Here is a 20,199-nt window from a genome sequence, read left to right as displayed (position 1 = left end):
GGCCATGCAGCTCCCCTGCCATTGGTCTTTCCATTGAACTTGCCTTGCAGTAGTCTACGTTACTAATGCCCCACAGGGTCTTGCGATCACAAAAAAGACATCCAAGACAATCATTTGTGCTGTTTGTTGGACTGCGCATCGCCTCCAAAGCTTTCCTCCTTGGGTGACTGTAGCAGGCAGCAACATGATACACAACAAGCCCAGTTCCACTGCTAATGGGATAGTCCTACAGTACTTGATGTTCTTAATATCCAGCAGTATCTTGTGATTATGAAAAAAAAATGACAAAGGACAAACAATGCTCTCAGTGGGAGAGCATTTTGGAGATAGTGATCATAATTCTATCTCCTCTACAATAGCATTGGAGAGAGATAGGAACAGACAAGTTAGAAAAGTGTTTAATTGGAGTAAGGGGAATTATGAGGCTATCAGGCAGGAACTTGGAAGCATAAATTGGGAACAGATGTTCTCAGGGAAAAGTACGGCAGGAATGTGGCGAATGTTCAGGGGATATTTGTGTGGAGTTCTGCATAGGTACGTTCTAATGAGACAGGAAAGTTATGGTAGGGTACAGGAACTGTGGCGTACAAAGGCTGTAATAAATCTAGTCAAGAGGAAAAGAAAAGCTTACAAAATGTTCAGAGAGCTAGGTAATGTTACAGATCTAGAAGATTATAAGGCTAACAGGAAGGAGCTTAAGAAGGAAATTAGGAGAGCCAGAAGGGGCCATGAGAAGGCCTTGGTGAGCAGGATTAAGAAAAACCCCAAGGCATTCCACAAGTATGTGAAGAGCAAGAGGATAAGATGTGAAAGAATAGGACCTATCAAGTGTGACAGTGGGAAAGTGTGCATGAAACCGGAGGAAATAGCAGAGGTACCTAATGAGTACTTTGCTTCAGAATTCACTACGGAAAAGGATCTTGGTGATTGTAGTGATGACTTGCAGCAGACTGAAAAGCTTGAGCATATAGATATTAAGAAAGAGGATGTGCAGGAGTTTTGGAAAACATCAAGTTGGATAAGTCACCGGGACCGAACAAGATGTACCTCAGGCTACTGTGGAAGGCGAGGGAGGAGATTGCTGAGCCTCTGGTGATGATCTTTGCATCATCAATGGGGACGGGGGAGGTTCCAGAGGATTGGAGGGTTGTGGATATTGTTCCTTTATTCAAGAAAGGGAGTAGAGATAGCCCAGGAAATTATAGACCAGTGAGTCTTACTTCAGTGGTTGGTATGTTGATGGAGAAGATCCTGAGAGGCAGAATTTATGAACATTTGGAGAGGTATAATATGATTAGGAATAGTCAGCGTGGCTTTGTCAAGGGCAGGTCGTGCCTTACGAGCCTGATTGAATTTTTTGAGGATGTGACTAAACATATTGAAGGAAGAGCAGTAGATGTAGTGTATATGGATTTCAGCAAGGCATTTGATAAGGTACCCCATGCAAGGCTTATTGAGAAAGTAAGGAGGTATGGGATCCAAGGGGACATTGCTTTGTGGATCCAGAACTGGCTTGCCCACAAAAGGCAAAGAGTGGTTGTAGACGGGTCATTTTCTGCATGGAGGTCAGTGACCAGTGGTGTGCCTCAGGGATCTGTTCTGGGACCCCTTCTCTTTGTGATTTTTATAAACGACCTGGATGAGGAAGTGGAGGGATGGGTTAGTAAATTTGCTGATGACACAAAGGTTGGAGGTGTTGTGGATGGCTGTCCGAGGTTACAGCGGGACATTGATAAGATGGAAAACTGGGCTGAGAAGTGGCAGATGGAGTTCAACCCAGATAAGTGTGAAGTGGTTCATTTTGGTAGGTGGAATATGATGGCAGAATATAGTATTAATGGTAAGACTCTTGGCAGTGTGGAGGATCAGAGGGTTCTTGGGGTCTGTTTCCATAGGGCATTCAAAGCTGCTGCATAGGTTGACTCTGTGGTTAAGAAGGCATACGGTGCATTGGCCTTCATCAATCGTGGAATTGAGTTTAGGAGCCGAGAGGTAATGTTGCAGCTAAATAGGACCCCGGTCAGACCCCACGTGGAGTACTGTGCTCAGTTCTGGTCGCCTCACTACAGGAAGGATGTGGAAACCACAGAAAGGGTGCAGGGGAGATTTACAAGGATGTTGCCTGGATAGGGGAGCATGCCTTATGAAAACAGGTTGAGTGAACTCGGCCTTTTCTCCTTGGAGCAACAGAGGATGAGAGGTGACCTGATAGAGGTGTATAAGATGATGAGAGGCATTGATCGTGTGGATAGTCAGAGGCTGCTTTTTCCCAGGGCTAAAATGGTTGCCACAAGAGGACACAGGTTTAAGGTGCTGGGGAGAAGGTACAGAGGAGATGTCAGGGGTAAGTGTTTTACTCGGAGAGTGCTGAGTGCATGGAATGGGCTGCCGGCAATGGTGGTGGAGGTGGATACGATAGGGTCTTTTAAGAGACTTTTGGATAGGTACATGGAGCTTGGAAAAATAGAGGGCTATGGGTAACCCTAGTAATTTCTAAGGTAGGGACATGTTCGGCACAACTTTGTGAGTCGAAGTGCCTGTATTGTGCTGTAGGTTTTCTATGTTTCAATTACACCTTTGTTTGGACCCAGAGAGGCCATTGCGACCGAGCGCGCTGCCATCTTACCAGAGGTAATTACGGTTAATTTTAATCAGTGGGAAAATAACACTGATTGGATGGTCTCAGAGAATTAGTGTGGTTAGAGGAAATGCCTGCATTTTTCCAGTGGAGGAATGCCTTGGACCAAAAATATCCTTGTCCAGTGTTCTGAAGCAGTCTTTGCTTCCTGCACACTGACCACAACATGGTTGTGAAGAAACTCCAGTAACTTGGAAGTCATTGAAACCACAGAAATCTGTAGCACAAAGGAGCTCATTTGGTCCATCATGTCTGTACCAGCTTAAAAAAATGGGATATGCCCACTTCAGGTATTATTCCTGTAATCTTGATCTGAGCTATTTCCAATGCATCCAGCCTTAAATAAGAAGGACCAATATGGATGCGGTCTTACCAATGCTCTGAATAACTGAAACTTAACCTACTTTGTATTCAATTTCCCCTTAGAATACACAGTAATATTCTGTTGCCTTTATCAATTATTTGATCTACCTGCTCACTGGCTTTTCACAAATCATGTACAGACAACCAAATCCCTCTGCACCTTATAGCTTTGCAATCTCTTGCTAGGTAGTATGCCTTTTTGATTTTCCTGCAAAGCAGATCATTGTATATTTTTCCCATATTATTTTCCATCTGTCAGATTTTTGCGCACTTGACCTACACATGTCCCTCAGTGGTGACCTTGTGTCATCTTCACTTTACCACCGATCTTTGTAACAACAACCTGGCAATTATGCCTTTGATGTCATCATCAATTTGGTTATATAAACTTGAAAGGGGTGAGGCTCCAGCATCAATCCAGGTCTTACACCTCTCATTATATCTTGCTAACCAGTGTAAGACCCATTTATACCCAATCCCTAATTCCTCTGTTTGTCATAATCAGTGACTCTGTACCTCTGCCGCTAAAGGGCAAATCCTTTCAGCTTCCTTAACCAGTTCCATATATGTTCAATGATCCTTGTTCCTCCAGAGTTCTTTCCATGTTTTCCCTTGTCTTATTTGTACACCACACTTCTCTAGATTGAATTCCAAATGCCTATTTGCTGTCCATACAGTCGTTGATATTTTCCTGCAGCCCGGAACTTGCCTTGTCAACATCAAAATGGACAATGCCAATTTTAGTATCATTGGGAACCACCTTAATTGTAGCCCCCACAGTTATATCCAAATCATCAATGTACACAATGGAAAAACTAAGAATGTTGTATTAAGTCCAGTAGAAACATATTGATTAGGAGCAGGAAAGGGTCAGTCAGCCCTGCTCTTCTAGTCAATGAAATCACACCTGATATGACTGTAACCCCAACTTCCCATTCACTTTCATTCCCTTGCTTTTAAAAAAAAAGCAACTGTACATAACCCACCAGTCAATTAAAATTCTAGTTGAGCGTAACATTTTATTTTCTTTAAGCTAATTTTTAATCTATACAGTGGATTCCAGTTAATTGGGACACATCATGACCAGTACATTTTGGCCCAATTAAATGGCTGCCCCAATTAGCTGAAGTTTCGTGGAAATAGTTAAAAAGGTATTTTTTTAAAAAAGACAAACTGAGTAACAAATTATGTATTTAAATGAAATGCAGAACAAATTAAAACTTGACTAATACTACTACAGTACTATAAAATTGTGTATTTGCTCCTAATAGCTACTGACAGGAATTCAAGTAGTGTGCACATGAACAGAATCAGCACAGACACCTAGTACAGATAATGGACTGCCTTCATGCAATGCTATTGATGACTGCATCCACCAAATCTTCATTTGCATTGTAACATTCAAGATGATTGTCAATATCTTCTAATTCTTCATAGTACCTAACTTGTTGAAGTAGTGAAATTGTTCCATTTTCAATCCCAGCTGTTTCTGGCACTTCCAAGCCTGAATGCTTGAAACTACAGTGAACAAAACAGTTGTGAATTGTCTTGCTGTTTATTTCTCACCAACTATCAGTGACAAAATTACTACTTTTTGAACACAAACACATGCAACTGATACTATATTAAAAACTGTTTGCTTGAAACACAGTGTAGTGTCTAATGGCCACGCAATAGATCCACTGGGCTTTTACTCTGCCGATCAAACAGCTTGCTTAAAAAGTGAAATAAAAATAGAAAATGCTGGAAACACGCAACGGGTCAGGCAGCATCTTGAAACAGCATAATTGTTTCATATTGAAGATTAATCTGTCTTCCTAAATTATGGTTTTATATTATCCTTTTTCATAAGTTTACCATAATTTCCCTATCACATAGCATATATATCTGTTACTATTTTAAACACTGGTACCACATTTGGATTCTAAATTGGAGAAAGGCCAATTTAGATGGTATCAGAAAGGATCTGGCGAGTGTGAATTGGGACAGGCTGTTTCCTGGCAAAGGTGTACTTGGTGAGTGGGAGGCCTTCAAAAGTGAAATTTTGAGAGTACAAAGTTTGTATGTTCAGGATAAAAGGGAAGGATAAAAGGTTTAGGGAACCTTAGTTTTTGAGAAATATTGAGGCCCTGTGTTTTTTTAAAAAATGGAGGTGCCTGGAAGGAAGGAGCAAATTTGGTGCTTGAGTATAAGAAATGCAGGCGAATACATAAGAAGGAAATTAGGTGAGCTAAAAGGAATAAGGTTTCTCTAGCAGACACGGTGAAGAAGAATCCCAAGGACTTCTACAGATACCATATACTAAAAGCAAAAGATTAGCAAGGAACAACACTGGAAGATCAGCTATGCATGGAGCTAAAAGAAATGGAGGAGATCTTAACTGGATTTTTTTGTATTGGGAGACAGACACAGTATAGAAATGAGGCAAAGCAGCAGTGAGGTCATGGACCATATTACAGAGGAGGAGGTGTTTGCTATGTTAAGGCAAGTTAGGGTGGATAAATTCCCAGGACCTGACAAGGAGTTGGCTTGGACCCTTTGGGAGGCTATTGCAGAAACTGCAGGGGCTCCAGCAGAAAATTTACAACATCCTTGGCCGCGGGTGAGGTGCCGGAGGATTGGAAGACAGCTAATGTTGTTCTGTTGTTTAAGAATGGGTCTAAGAATAAGCCAGGAAGTTATAGGCCAATGAGCTGACGTTAGTAGCGGGTAAGTTATTGCAAGGTATTCTAAGGGACCGCATATATAAGTATTTGGATAGACAGGGACTGGTTGGGGATAGTCAACATGGCTTTGTGCAAGGTAGGTCATGTCTAACCAATCTTAGAGTTTATTGAGGAAGTTACCAAGAAAGTTGATGAAGGCAAGGCAATGGATGTTTTCTACATGGACTTCAGCAAGGCCTTTGACAAAGTCCTGCATGGGAGGCTGGTCAAGAAGTTTCAGTAGCTTGGCGTTCAAGATTGACTTTGTGGGAGAAGCCAGAGAATTACAGTAGATGGTTGCTTCACTGACTGAAGGCTTGTGATGACTGGTTTGTCACAGGGATTGGTGCAAGGTCTGTGTAGTTTGTCATCTATATCAACGATCTAGATGATAACATGGTAAAGTGGATCAGCAAATTTGTGAATGACACTAAGATTGGGGGTGAAGTGAACAGCAAGGAAGACTATCAAAGCTTGCAGTGGGATTTGGACCAGCTGGAAAAATGGCGGGTGAAATTCAATACAGACAAGTGTGAGGTGTTGTACTGTGGGAGCACCAACCACAGTAGGACTTGCACAGTGAGCAGTAGTACGCTGAGGAATGTAGTAGAACAAAGGGATCTGGGAATACAGATCTACAATTCATTGAAAGTTGAGTCACAGGTAGGTAGGGTCATAAAGAAAACTTTTGGCACATTGGCCTTCATAAATCAATGTATTGGGTGCAGGAGATGGGATGTTATGTTGAAGTTGTATAAGGCGTTGGTGAGGCCTAATTTGGAGTATTGTGTGCAGTTTTTGTCACCTACCTACAGGAAAGATGTAAATAAGATTGAAACAATGCAGAGAAAATTTACAAGGATGTTGCTGGAACTTGACAATATGAATTGTAGGGAAAGGTTGAATAGATTAGAACCTTATTCCCTAAAATGTAGGAGAACGAGGGGAGATTTGATAGAAGTATGCAAAATTAGTATAGATAGGGTAATTGCAAGCAGGCTTTTTCCACTGAGGTTGGGTGAGACTACAACTAGAGGTCGTAGATTAAGGATGAAAAGGTGAAATGTTTAAGGGGAACATGTGGAGGAACCTCTTCACTCAGAGGGTGATGAGAGTGTGGAATGAGCTGCCAGTGGAAGTGGTGGATGTGTGTTCAATTAAGAGAAATTTGGACAGGTACATGGATGGGAGGGGTATGGAGGGTGATGGTCTGGGTGCAGGTCGATGGGACCAGGCCGAGTAATGATTCGGCATGGTCTAGATAGGCTGAAGGTCCTGTTTCTGTGCTCTAGTGTTTTATGACTGTGACATCTTGTACATCCTGTCTAGTCGCAGCTGTAACCAGAGGGGACTAGAAAATGTTAGTTAGTCTGCACTATTAGCTCTTATTTCTAGGCAATTTGTCCACAATTTTTAAATGTACTAGAGCCCTTAACATCCCCTCGCTCCCTGTATTCATTTTACTATTTCACAATTCTTCCCCCTTAATGACAGTATCTGTATCTTAGATGTGTATCTATTGAGAATTATACATGTCTTCCATCTCCACATGCAAGGTACCATTTTGGTCTCTAGAAGAACATGTTATATTCTCTGTCACCGTTAGTTTTCAGTTTTACCTACAAATAAGATTTTGCGCACCCACTTCCTGACCATGTTTTTAGTTTCACCCCTGTGCTTTCTATACTCCTCCAGGAAGTGGCAGAACTTGGTTCTCATGGTGAGGGTTGTTTTTTTTTTTACCACAGGAGCTATAAATGTGTGTGTTGTTCAGACAGTTCTGAGGGGTTCACCAATCTTATTTTTGGAACCAGGATGACTGAGGGCATAGAGCCTGGCACGTTGATGAGATCTGGTGAGGCACATATGCCATCAAACAGGGACTTGTCTCTAGGTAGTCAAATAAACTAAGCTCTAACAGTGGAATGGAAGCAAAGAACCCCAGTACTCCCAGTGGTCAAGCTATGCCTCTCTGTTGGTTAGGTTCAGCAATAGTACCTATTTCTCGTAAACCCTAGCTTCCTCCAGTCTGAATCTAATTCACAGGTAAGTGAGAATTGAACATCTGGGATCAGGTATGCACTCCTTTTCATACAATTAGAAACTCGTGGGTATGGATTCTGCAACTGATGATTTTAGTCATCTCAATAATGTGTGAAACCAAGGATTCTATCGACTCCCAGTTTTGGAAGAAGGAAAGGCATAGAGTGGTGCTTGTCTACCAACCACAAAAGTGACAAAGTGACCAAATATCTGGAAGGACCTGGAGTGACATTCATGACTGAGATAAGATTGAAAACTTAAGAATAATCTGCTAGTGACTTTTTCAAAATTTATTTTTCAGGACCTGGATGTTGTTAGCAAGGCCAGCATTCATTTCCTATCCTAATTGGCCCTGAGAAAATCAGCCATTGTCTTAAAGCATTGCAGTCCTTCTGGTGTAAAAGCTTCTGTAGTACTGTTGAAGAGGGAGTTCCAGGATATAGAACCAGTAATGATCAAGGATTGGTAATAGAGTTCCAAATTAGGATGATGTGTGACTTGGAGGGAACCTGCAGTCACTAGTGTTCCCATGTGTTGACTGCTGAGGTAAAGCTCACTGATTTAGGTGTTGCTTCAGAATAGCCTGGCTAAGTAACTCCAGTGCACTTTGTAGATGGCACACAGGGTGGTGGAAGAAATGAATATTTATGGTGGCAGATGAATTTCAGTTGTGGGTTTTTGCCCTGGATGGTGTCAAACTTTTTGAAAGTTGCTAGAGTCGTGTTTACCAAAGCAAGGTGGAACACTTCCATTACAGTTCTGTCTTGTAAAGAGTGGAAAAACTTCGGATGTTGGGCTCTGAGTCACTTGCCACAGAAAGCTAACCTATGATCTGTTCTTGTAGCCACAGTTTTTAATGGTCTTGTCCCGTTAAACTTCTAGTCATTTGTCTCCTCTCAGGGTGTTAGATTAGGAGATCTGGAGATGACAATGCCATTGAATAGCAAGGTTAACAAGTATCTTGTTCTGGATGCTGTTGAGGGGGATGACCTGACAGGGGACGCCCATGTTGACCGGGTCTCTGGCACTGAGCCTGGCGCTGTTGTGCAGGAGGGAAGGAGGGAAAAGAGGAATGCAGTAGTCATAGGGGATCCCATAGTCAGGGAAACAGACAGGAGATTCTGTGAGCCTGATAGAGATACCCACATGGTGTTTGCCTCCCAGGTGCCAGGGTACGGGATGTCTCGGATCGGGTCCTGAATATTCTAAAGAGGGAGGGTGAGCAGCCAGTTGTCTTGGTATATGTTGGTACCAATGACATGGATGGGAGAAGGGAGGAGGTCCTGAAGAGAGATTTCCGGGAGTTAGGAAGGAAGCTGAGAAGCAGGACCTCCAGGGTAGTAATCTCGGGATTGCTACCTGTGCCACGTGCTAGCAAGGGCAAGAATAGTAGGATCAGGCAGATGAATGAGTGGCTGAGAGACTGGTGCAGGGGGCAGGGCTTCAGATTCTTGGATCATTGGGATCTCTTCTGGGGGAAGTATGACCTGTTCAAAAAGGACAGGTTACACCTGAACCCGAAGGGGACCAATATCCTGGCGGGAAGGTTTAATAGAGCTGTTAAGGAGGGTTTAAACTAATTTGGCAGGGGGATGGGAACCGGAATGATAGAGCGGAGGAAGGGGAAAACAGAAATAAATCTAAGATAGTGAGCAGTAAAGAAGTCAGGAAAGACAGGCAGGTGATGGGGCAAATTTGTAGCCATTGGGATGAGTTGCAGTGCAATAAAGTTGCAGTGAAATCAAAGCAAAAAGTACCAAATACTGGTCTTAAGGTGTTAGACTTAAATGCACACAGCATAAGGAATAAGGTGGATGATCTTGTTGCACAGCTACAGATTGGCAGGTATGATATTGTGGCCATCACTGAGACGTGGCTAAAGGATGCATGCCTCTGGGAGCTGAACGTCCAAGGATACACGGTGTATCGGAGGGATAGGCAGGTAGGCAGAGGGGGAGGTGTGGCTTTATTGGTAAGAAATGATATCAAATCATTAGAAAGAGGTGACATAGGATCGGAAGGTGCAGAATCTTTATGGGTTGAGTTAAGGAATAGCAGGGGTAAAAGGACCCTGATGGCAGTTATGTACAGGCCTCCAAACAGCTGCAGTGATGTGGACTACAAATTACAACAGAAAATAGAAAAGGCTTGTCAGAAGGGCAGTGTTATGATAATCGTGGGGGATTTTAACATGCGAGTAGATTGGGAAAATCGGGTCGGCACTGGATCTCAAGAGAGAGAATTTGTAGGAAGTCTGCGAGATGGCTTTTTAGAACAGCTTGTTGTTGAGCCCACCAGGGTATCAGCTGTACTGGATTGGGTATTGTGTAATGAACCAGAGGTGATTAGAGAGATTGAGGTGAAGGAACCCCTGGGAGGCAGTGATCATAACATGATTGAGTTCACTGTGAAATTATAAAAAGAGAAGCCAAAATCTGATGTGTCGGTATTTCAGTGGAGTAAAGGAAATTACAGTGGCATGAGAGAGGAACTGGCCAAAGTTGACTAGAAAGGGACACTAGCGGGAAGGACGGCAGAGCAGCAGTGGCTGGAGTTTATGCGGGAAGTGAGGAAGGTGCAAGACAGATATATTCCAAAAAAGAAGAAATTTTCGAATGGAAAAAGGGTGCAACCGTGGCTGACAAGAGAAGTCAAAGCCAAAGTTAAAGCAAAGGAGAGGGCATACAAGGAAGCAAAAATTAGTGGGAAGACAGAGGATTGGGAAGTTTTTAAAACCATACGAAAGGAAACTAAGAAGGTCATTAAGAGGGAAAAGATTAACTATGAAAGGAAACTAGCAAATATCAAAGAGGATACTAAAAGCTCTTTCAAGTATATAAACAGTAAAAGAAAAGGTGAGAGTAGATATAGGACCGATAAAAAATGATGCTGGAGAAATTGTAATGGGAGATAAGGAGATGGCAGAGGAACTGAATGAGTACTTTGCATCAGTCTTCACTGAGGAAGACATCAGCAGTATACCGGACACTCAAGGGTGGCAGGGAAGAGAAGTGTGCGCAGTCACAATTACGACAGAGAAAGTACTCAGGAAGCTGAATAGGCTAAAGGTCGATAAATCTCCTGGACCAGATGGAATGCACCCTCGTGTTCTGAAGGAAGTAGCTGTGGAGATTGCGGAGGCATTAGCAATGATCTTTCAAAAGTCGATAGATTCTGGCATGGTTCCGGAGGACTGAAAGATTGCAAGTGTCACTCTGCTATTTAAGAAGGGGGCAAGGAAGCAAAAAGGAAATTATAGACCTGTTAGCTTGACATCGGTGGTTGGGAAGTTGTTGGAGTCGATTGTCAAGGATGAGGTTACAGAGTACCTGGAGGCATATGACAAGATAGGCAGAACTCAGCATGGATTCCTTAAAAGAAAATCCTGCCTAACAAACCTATTACAATTTTTTGAGGAAATTACAAGTAGGCTAGACAAGGGAGATGCAGTGGATGTTGCATATTTGGATTTTCAGAAGGCCTTTGACAAGGTGCCACACATGAGGCTACTTAACAAGATAAGAGCCCATGGAATTACGGGGAAGTTACATACGTGGATAGAGCGTTGGCTGATTGGCAGGAAACAGAGAGTGGGAATAAAGGGATCCTATTCTGGTTGGCTGCCGGTTACCAGTGGTGTTCCACAGGGATCAGTGTTGGGGCCGCTTCTTTTTACGTTGTACATCAACGATTTAGATTATGGAATAGATGGCTTTGTGGCTAAGTTTGCTGATGATACGAAGATAGGTGGAGGGGCCGGTAGTGCTGAGGAAACAGAGTCTGCAGAAAGACTTGGATAGATTGGAAGAATGGGCAAAGAAGTGGCAAATGAAATACAATGTTGGAAAGTGTATGGTTATGCACTTTGGCAGAAATAAACGGGCAGACTATAATTTAAATGGGGAGAGAATTCAAAGTTCTGAGGTACAACGGGACTTGGGAGTCCTCATGCAGGATACCCTCAAGGTTAACCTCCAGGTTGAGTTGGTGGTGAAGAAGGCAAATGCAATGTTGGCATTCATTTCTAGAGGAATAGCGTATAGGAGCAGGGATGTGATGTTGAAGCTCTATAAGGCACTGGTAAGATCTCACTTGGAGTACTGTGGGCAGATTTGGGCTCCTTATTTAAGAAAGGATGTGCTGATGTTGGAGAGGGTACAGAGAAGATTCACTAGAATGATTCCGGGAATGAGAGGGTTAACATATGAGGAACGTTTGTCCACTCTTGGACTGTATTCCTTGGAGTTTAGAAGAATGAGGGGGGACCTCATAGAAATACTTCGAATGTTGAAAGGCATGGACAGAGTGGATGTGGCAAAGTTGTTTCCCATGATGGGGGAGTCTAGTATGAGAGGACATGACTTAAGGATTGAAGGGTGCCCATTCAGAACAGAGATGCAACAAAATTTTTTTAGCTAAAGGGTGGGGAATCTATGGAATTTATTGCCATGGGTGGCAGTGGAAGCCAAGTCATTGGGTGTATTTAAGGCAGAGATTGATAGGTATCTGAGTAGCCAGGGCATCAAAGGTTATGGTGAGAAGGTGGGGGAGTGGGACTAAATGGGAGAATGGATCAGCTCATGATAAAATGGCAGAGCAGACTCGATGGGCCAAATGGCCAACTTCTGCTCCTTTGTCTCATGGTCTTATGGTTAAGTGGTTAGACTCTCCCTTGTTGAAAGTGGCTTTGCCAGTACTTTTATGGCACAAATCTAAATTGACACTTATCAATCCATGCTGGATACTGTCTAGTCTTGCTAGCATTGACTACTTCATTTACAGAAGAGTTGAATGGAATTGTACAATCATGAGCCACTTATGACCCAAGAATGGAAGGGAAATCATTAATAGGACATTTGCAATAGTTTGGGCCTGTGGGATTGCTGTAAGGAATACCTGAAATTGACATTTCCTGAAATTATTGATCCCCAATAACTACATCCTTTGTGCAAAGTATGACTTCAGCCACTGATGTGTTTTTTTTCCCCCCCACAAATCCCAGTGACTTGAGTTTCACCAGGGCTCATTGATGATAAACTTGGTCAAATTTAGCCTTGATGTCACCTAACTTCTGGAATTCAATTTACAAAGACTACTCTGCTTCATTTAATGAAGACATTCACCTTCATGCCCTGGGGCAGGAGGGAACCCCTCTGGTAGAAAAGAGTGGCCAGAATTTATAACTGAATTGTGCTGCAGTGATACACCACCTGCGTATACGTGCACTGACAATATACAGGGAGTCATGAGGAAGGTAAACCTGCTAACTTGTACCAATGTGATTTTTATGTGACACTTTTGACGTTCTTAAATTGATGACTTTTTCCCATTTTGTCCCTTCAGTCTGGGAAGCTATGCAGCACTGCAAGGTGAGTTTTATTGCAAGCCTCACTTCCAACAATTGTTCAAAAGCAAGGGCAATTACGACGAGGGCTTTGGCCGCAAACAGCACAAGGAACTCTGGCAGCAGAAGACGGCTGAGAGTGGCTCCAAGTAACCACGATGCTATTGCAAGGGAAGGAGCAGGGGCTAGCAGCTAACCAAGTGTGAAGCACTGGTACCCTGCCTCTCTTTAGGGGCACAGCAGCAGTGATTTGTTAATTTGCTTTAAATAGTGTGTAATTTAGGGGCCATTGCTAACAAGAGGGAAGGATTGCTGTTATTATGCGTAGTGACATCATGTAAAGGGTCATGGGGATGTAGTAACATAAACCAACTAGTGGATGGTGGGGTTTGTACTGATCCTGAAGTATGTAAACCTCCCCATGGAGAATGTCAGGCCACAGGGAGAGGCATACTCTCTCCACTGAAACCCCTGATGTTAACATCTATTCAATCATGCTAAGCCAAGTGCAAGTTAATGGAATTGGAGGGGGGGGGGAGAGTAAAACTGGAAATGAGCTATCAAGATTTCACAGGCCTGATAACTGGTACTATGAGCCAGATGTCGCTCCAATACTACCACATAGTAACCAGAGAAATTCTTCCCTCATTTATACATTGCTATGTTTTTGGAATGATAGCTCACCCTAGTGGGAACAGTTTGCAACTGCACAGAATACTCTCAATGATGTGTGTTACTCTCAACAATATATCTCTCTTTAAATGGAGTGGCTTTGATGCCAGACATTTTAATTGTGCTTTATAGAAAGGGATTATGAAGACACAGTGACACCTACATATCAGCTGTGACTGATTTCAGTAGAACCTTGAGAACCATAGTGCATCACTTGCACATCTTGCTACACTGTACTTTCCTCATTACTCAGATAGCTATGACCCAAACATGAGTGTCCAGATTACTTTTGTTTTAGAGCAACCCCTTCTACAAGCAGAGCAGCCCTGCAAGCAATTTTAGCTGAGTGTGTTGAGCACTTTGTAGTCAGATGTTTTATCAGAAAACTGGTATCTAGTTTCACTGCAGACCCTCACTTCATGTACACTTCTCTAATCCCACATATATCTCCAATTTGTACCCAAACTAGAGACATCATGCACACACCCCAGCAATGAATAGTGCCCCTCTAACAGACTAGTAACCCTTCCCTACTATAGTTAAAGCTATATCCACCTTATTGTCCCATCCTGATGGATGCCAGTGCCCTGCTAACCCCTGACCCCCATGATGCAGGTCAGTGCCACCCTGTTTCAGGGCTATGGATTGGAATTTTTAGCTCAATACAGAAAGCAGACCTTCCCCATCTCTCTGCAGTATCTCCACCACCCCTTTCCATTTAATTACTGGTTGAATGGACAATGATTTAAATTCTTAGCTTTAGTGAAGGCTTTGTCATTTCTCCCAGCTTTGGCTACGTTTTTGAAAAGGTTGCATGTGATTTAAGTGTGTGGGATTTCAGTTGTATTAATTATCACAATGTGATATTGCTGAATTTCAGGGACATCCTCAAGCACAGGCTTAGCAGATGGAATGCGTTTTTTTTCAACTAAAACTGTGCCTCAGTTACATGTTGAGAATAATATTTTGGTACTTGAATGTTTAATGTCTGTGAACCTATGCATTTTATACTACAGTTCACGTGTAATTGATCATTTCCAGGTTTCATTCAAAAAAGAAATCACGTCTTTTATAAACAGTTGCTCCATGACCAACATTAACAAACCATCTAAAGTTACCTGTGTTACTCTCCCCATACTATTAATTAAAAACTATACTACTGAAACCAAAGGCCAGTGTGAGACCTGGACCAATGCCACTGTGATTAACAGACGTCCTCTACTTTGCTTCATGCATTCAGCAAAATGACGACAGTGTAACACTCAGTGTTGCCGTCTCACAGTTCCAAGGACCCAGGTTCCATCCTGAGCTCAGATGCTGTCCGTGCAGAGTTTGCAAGTTTTCCTTGACCACATAAGTTTCCTCTGGGTACTTCAGTTTCCTCCCACGCCCCAATTAATTGTCTGTTGCATATTGCAACCTCGGCTAAAAGCAAAATTAAAGCAGTAGGTTAATAAGCTGCAGGGGTGATGGCAAATAAGGGGAGAGGGGAATTGGACCTATGGGATTTCTCTGCTGGCAGTTGGATGGGAACTAATGGAGTAAATGGCCTCCTGGTCAATACAAGATCCCCATTGAGAAGCAGGCAAGACAATCAACACTTGTGCTGTATACAGATAAGATGCGATAGGAATTGGCCTAGGTTACTTGTTCTTCCATTTTAGAGGAAGCTGAATGACTCTTGTGCTCTCCACACCTACCTCCCTCTTTTTCCATAACTTCCAATTGCCACCTTTTGTGTGATGCATTGAGATTTGAATGTCTGGCTATGTGAGGTGTGGTTGCCACCAATGGATTAGAAGTATTACAGTGTCAGCTGAAATGAGGCCAGATCCAAAACAATGCTGACATCACCAAGTAGACCAGGAGAAGGGATGTTTTCCACTCACCATTATCTTTCACTGCTTACATCTGAAGCTTCACCTCTTTCCATATGAGCCACAGATAATGGAAATTTCCACACTAGTCCAGCATTATGCCCCATTTTCTATTAGCTATACTTTTGGATGAAGTGCATGTCACTGATAGCAACCAATGCACCAAGGCTGTGCCAATCATACATTTGCTACATTTCAACCGCTTTTAAAGGGGAATGTGGTGCATGCCATTCCAATTAAGCTGCTCAGTTTTCCGAATTCATGATGATCCTATCCAAATGGAGCAACTTGTTTTTGAGCTCTGACTGCACAACAACTAAGGCCTCATAGCCATCTTGCACTTCTGTCTATTTTAGTCACTGGTGCGGACAGAATTAATTGCCTCCTGTTGAGGCTGCTGCGATCTGCATTCTTGTTACCCAGCCATGTCCTTTAACTTACATTTCTACTTTCACAGGAGTGATGTACTCCTGTCCAGCTTCACAATGCATCCAGATCTACTATACATCCACGAGAGCTATTGTATAACCACAGTCTAAAAGTCCTTACATGTTACAACTTCTCTGTGGAATAAAAAAACAAAAAATGCTGCAAAAACTCAGCAAGTCAGACAGTATCTGTAGAAAGAAAAACACAGAATATTACCGGTCGAAAACCTTAGTCAGAACTGCTATGCAGAATGCCACCCTAACAATCAACACGCACTACTCCTGACCTCCAACCACTTCTTCACCATTTGTATTGTGTGCATCCATGAGCTAAACAGTCTTGGGTAGTGCAATAGGGAGACAATAGTAGATTGTCATTCAACCCCAGACTCATTCTGCCATTCAGTAATGTTATGGCCATTTTGCCTGCCTTCATGTTCCCTGATGCTCATAAAGTAAGTAAAATCCAATTGATCTCAGGCTTTAAAATTTCAGTGGCCCTTCATTCATGACTTATGAATTCCATTACTCTTTCTACAAACAGTTTTGCCTTATTTTATTCTAGCTGCCCACTACCATTAAGTTTTAAGTTACATGCTTGATCTAATTTCCCCACCAGAATCTATATTCACCCTATAAAAAAAACAAACCTTTACTTGTTCTAAACACATACTGCTCTCGCCAACTTGATGAGACATGCCAAGTTTTCGCAGATTAACATTAATGCAACCTGGAAACGGAGCTTAATAAAATGTGATGTTATGTTGAGGAAAATCTATAATGCATGCATAAATCTGTGATCAGCATTTCGGGACTTGGTGGTGTATGATGTCTTACCAAAGTGAAAAATTGAGTGTTGTTTTGTAATGGTTGCATGAATTTGTTATATTGGTGGTGCTTATCTGTTAGACGCTTGTTCTCAATAATGCATTAAGTGGGCCAGGATTGCCCACTACCCAGTTTTACTTGATCTAATCAATATTGAAATTGGAAAATACTAATTAAATACAATAACTGCAGTTACACAGCTCACCCACGGATATACTGGGCTTTGACTAGTACATTCCATAAATGAATTGCAAAGATTTAAAAAAAAAAAAAAAAAAGAGTAATGATATCCAAACCCTTGTGGTTGGGGGCCTTGGAGTTGCCAAGACGGTACAGAAAACTTGAACAATGACCCAGTGTCCAACCAGAAGTCAACATGTTGATGTAGGATGGATGGGATGGAGTTGACTTGATGCCAAACAACCTGCGAGCTTAATTTAAAAAAACTGCAACAAGGTTAGGTTCTCATTTTGTGTGCAGCTGCAGTTGACCCCCTTCAGGAGGAGGAAAAGACCAGAAAATAAAATCATTTTCAGGTATTTGCTGATTGCACAATTTTTATTTAGAGGTCAGAAAGAAACCGGCAATTTGCTCCAAGACATAGGCATCAGACTGCCACATTGAATGTGAATGGCCTATTGCATTTGGCCTGCACCAAGTATTAACAGGCCATCATATACTGCATTTTGAACTAACCCCCATGAGATATACGGGTCTAAGTTTGCTAGTACACATTGCACACATTACTGTGAATTGTCACACATTACAGACACAAAATGTGAATGAAGGCTATGTTGTTATGATCAGAGTCTGACCACGTCTTATTTTGTATGTCAGTAATACAGTATATGGTTGTCACAATTGCCTCTTCTACTTGCAATTGTTGTATTCTAATGTAATTTACTGCCTTTTTGGTCACTCTGCATTCCACTAACACTCCTGAAGGAAGCTGTCACTGGTAGGTTACTGCATTTACAATATATTTTACCCAGTAGATGTTCCCCCAATATACATGCCTTATAAATATTGTATGTTTGTATCTCTTTTTACTGTTTCTATATCTCTGATCACGACTGTTAAAAGTGCTGCTTTGAATCTGTGAATGCACCTCTGCTTTACAAATGTTAGAGTTTTGACATTAAAATATCCATTATGTATCTCTGTGTCTAAGATGCTTAAAAAAAGGTGTGGGGGGGTGAAAAATAAGACTCAAATTCAAACTCACTTTTATTGTCATATGCACAAATACATGTCTGCACCGAAAAACTTGCTTGCAACCGCATCACAGGCACATAACATAAGCAGCACAAGGACATAAATCATACATTTTTTTTTACAAGAAAGAAATAATTAGAACAAGTAAAAACAAAGCCCATTTTAGTGAAGAATGATCAGAGCGATCTTCATCATCATCAAAAGCCTGTTACATCTGTGGGCATTTAGGGCAGCAATGAAGGTCCTCCATCTCTCTGTCGTTGTTCATCTGTGGTTGTGGCCTGCAGCCATCGGGCTCCTGGACCGGCCTCACTCATGTCAGCGCTGAACTGGCTCCATGGCTGTGGACTCACTTTCAGGGACTCTGCGGTTCATATTTTGTGTGTTATTTGTTTTCTTTTTTATAGTTTGCACAATTCTTTTTTTTTGCACATTGGGTGTTGGATGGGGTTTTTAATCAGTTCTATTGTGTTTCTTTGTTTTGTGTCTGAATCTCAAGAAGACAAATATACATACTTAGATAATAAATGTATTTTGAACTTTGTAGATGCTGAAATCTGAAGCAAAAAAAACTATCAGCTGGTGGAATTCAATTTGTGGAGCAGCACCCATGGGGGTAAAGGAGTTGTTAACATTTTGGGTCATAAGTCTCCCCTGGGACTGAGAATAGCGAGGAAAGGAAGCTTGCATAAAGATGAAAGGGGGAAGGGTCAGACAGGGGCTCTTAGGTGACTGGTGGGTTGTGGAGGAGCAAAGAATGATGGGCAGATGTAGCTAGGTGGAGAAGGGATGGAACTGTGAGACTGTAACAGGTAGATGATGAGCACAGACACAGAAGCCACAAGTTCAGCAATCTGATAAGTAAGGAAAGTGATCGCGGGAACCATTAAGGGAGAGATGGGCAGATTGAATCTGATATGGACGGGACCCGGTGGGTGAAGTGCATGGGTAGTAGGTGGATGAAACAGGGTGGGGGTGTATGGGATAGGAAGCAAAAATAGGAGGGAAGAGGGAGAGGGGAACGTGAGAGGTAAGGGTCAAGGATGGACAGGTAGGTATAGGTGTGGGAATGGGAGGGCACTGAAATGGCACACAACTGGGAGCGCAGGATGGCTATCATTGACAGCACAGATACTCTACAAACCAGTTGCATAGTTGGTTTTCCTTGGAGGAGGTCACAATAGGAGTATTGAAAGGTGTAAATGAGGTTAGAGGAGGTGCATGTGAATCGCTCTCTGGCTTGGAAGAACTGCTTAGTTTCCTGGATGATGGGGAGGTAATAGATGTAGAAATAAGGGTTGCAACTCCTGCTGTTGTGGGAGAAAGTGGCAGGATTAATGTGTGATGGGCAGGCAGGGATGAAAAGACCAGAAAATTATGGAAAGAGTGATCCCAGTGGAAGGTGGAAATGGGTGGGAGAAGAAGGTGTGACAAGTGGTGGGATCTCATTGTATTTGGCAGAAATGATGAAGAATGATGTCTTGGATGCGAGAATGGTAAAAGGTGAGGACCAGGGGAACACTCTAACTGCTCTATCTGGAGTAGGGGCGGGAGTTGATGAGAGTTGAAATCCAGAAAGCAGGGGAATTGCAAGAGAGGGCTCCATCAACCACAGTAGAAGGGAAGCCACGTTCCCTGAAAGGGGGCAACATTTCCGATGTCCTGGAATGGACGACCTTGAGAGCAGATATGGCAGAGATGGAGAAAGGGATGGCATTTTTACAAGAGACAGAGAGGGGGAAGTGTAGTCTTAAGAAATGAGAGTAGGAAAAGGTCATCTGTTCTGTCAAGACTGCTCCACCATTCAATAGGATCATGGCTGATCTGGCCGTGATCTCAGCTCCATCTACCTCCATTTTTCCCACAACCCTTAATCCCCTGCTGTGCAAAAATCTATCTAATTGTGTTTTAAATATATTTACTGAGGTATCTTCTACTGCTTCCCTGGGTAGAGAATTCCACAGATTCACATGATATCTTGAAAATATCATTAAATCACATAATAATCTTCTAAATTCCAAACAACATATCCCATTTTGTGAAGCAGAGATTACATCTCCAACTAATCTCTATGCAACATGCCCAT

At 42.4% G+C, this 20,199-nt stretch overlaps 1 protein-coding gene across 1 annotated transcript in view; it reads left to right on the top strand.

Moving 5' to 3' along the window:
• limd2 (LIM domain containing 2) overlaps window positions 1–18,055 on the top strand; it is a 41,422-nt gene extending 23,367 nt beyond the window's left edge. Inside the window, exon 3 of the mRNA XM_072249064.1 lies at window positions 13,093–18,055. Within this exon, the coding sequence (XP_072105165.1) occupies window positions 13,093–13,246 (154 nt within the window). The 3' untranslated portion in view covers window positions 13,247–18,055. The remainder of the gene's footprint in view (window positions 1–13,092) is intronic.
• The last annotated feature ends 2,144 nt before the right edge of the window (window positions 18,056–20,199 follow it).

The sequence above is a fragment of the Mobula birostris genome, chromosome X (genome assembly GCF_030028105.1).
Source record: "Mobula birostris isolate sMobBir1 chromosome X, sMobBir1.hap1, whole genome shotgun sequence".
NCBI classification, from domain to species: domain Eukaryota; kingdom Metazoa; phylum Chordata; class Chondrichthyes; order Myliobatiformes; family Myliobatidae; genus Mobula; species Mobula birostris.
This window is presented reverse-complemented; position numbering and strand designations above follow the sequence as displayed.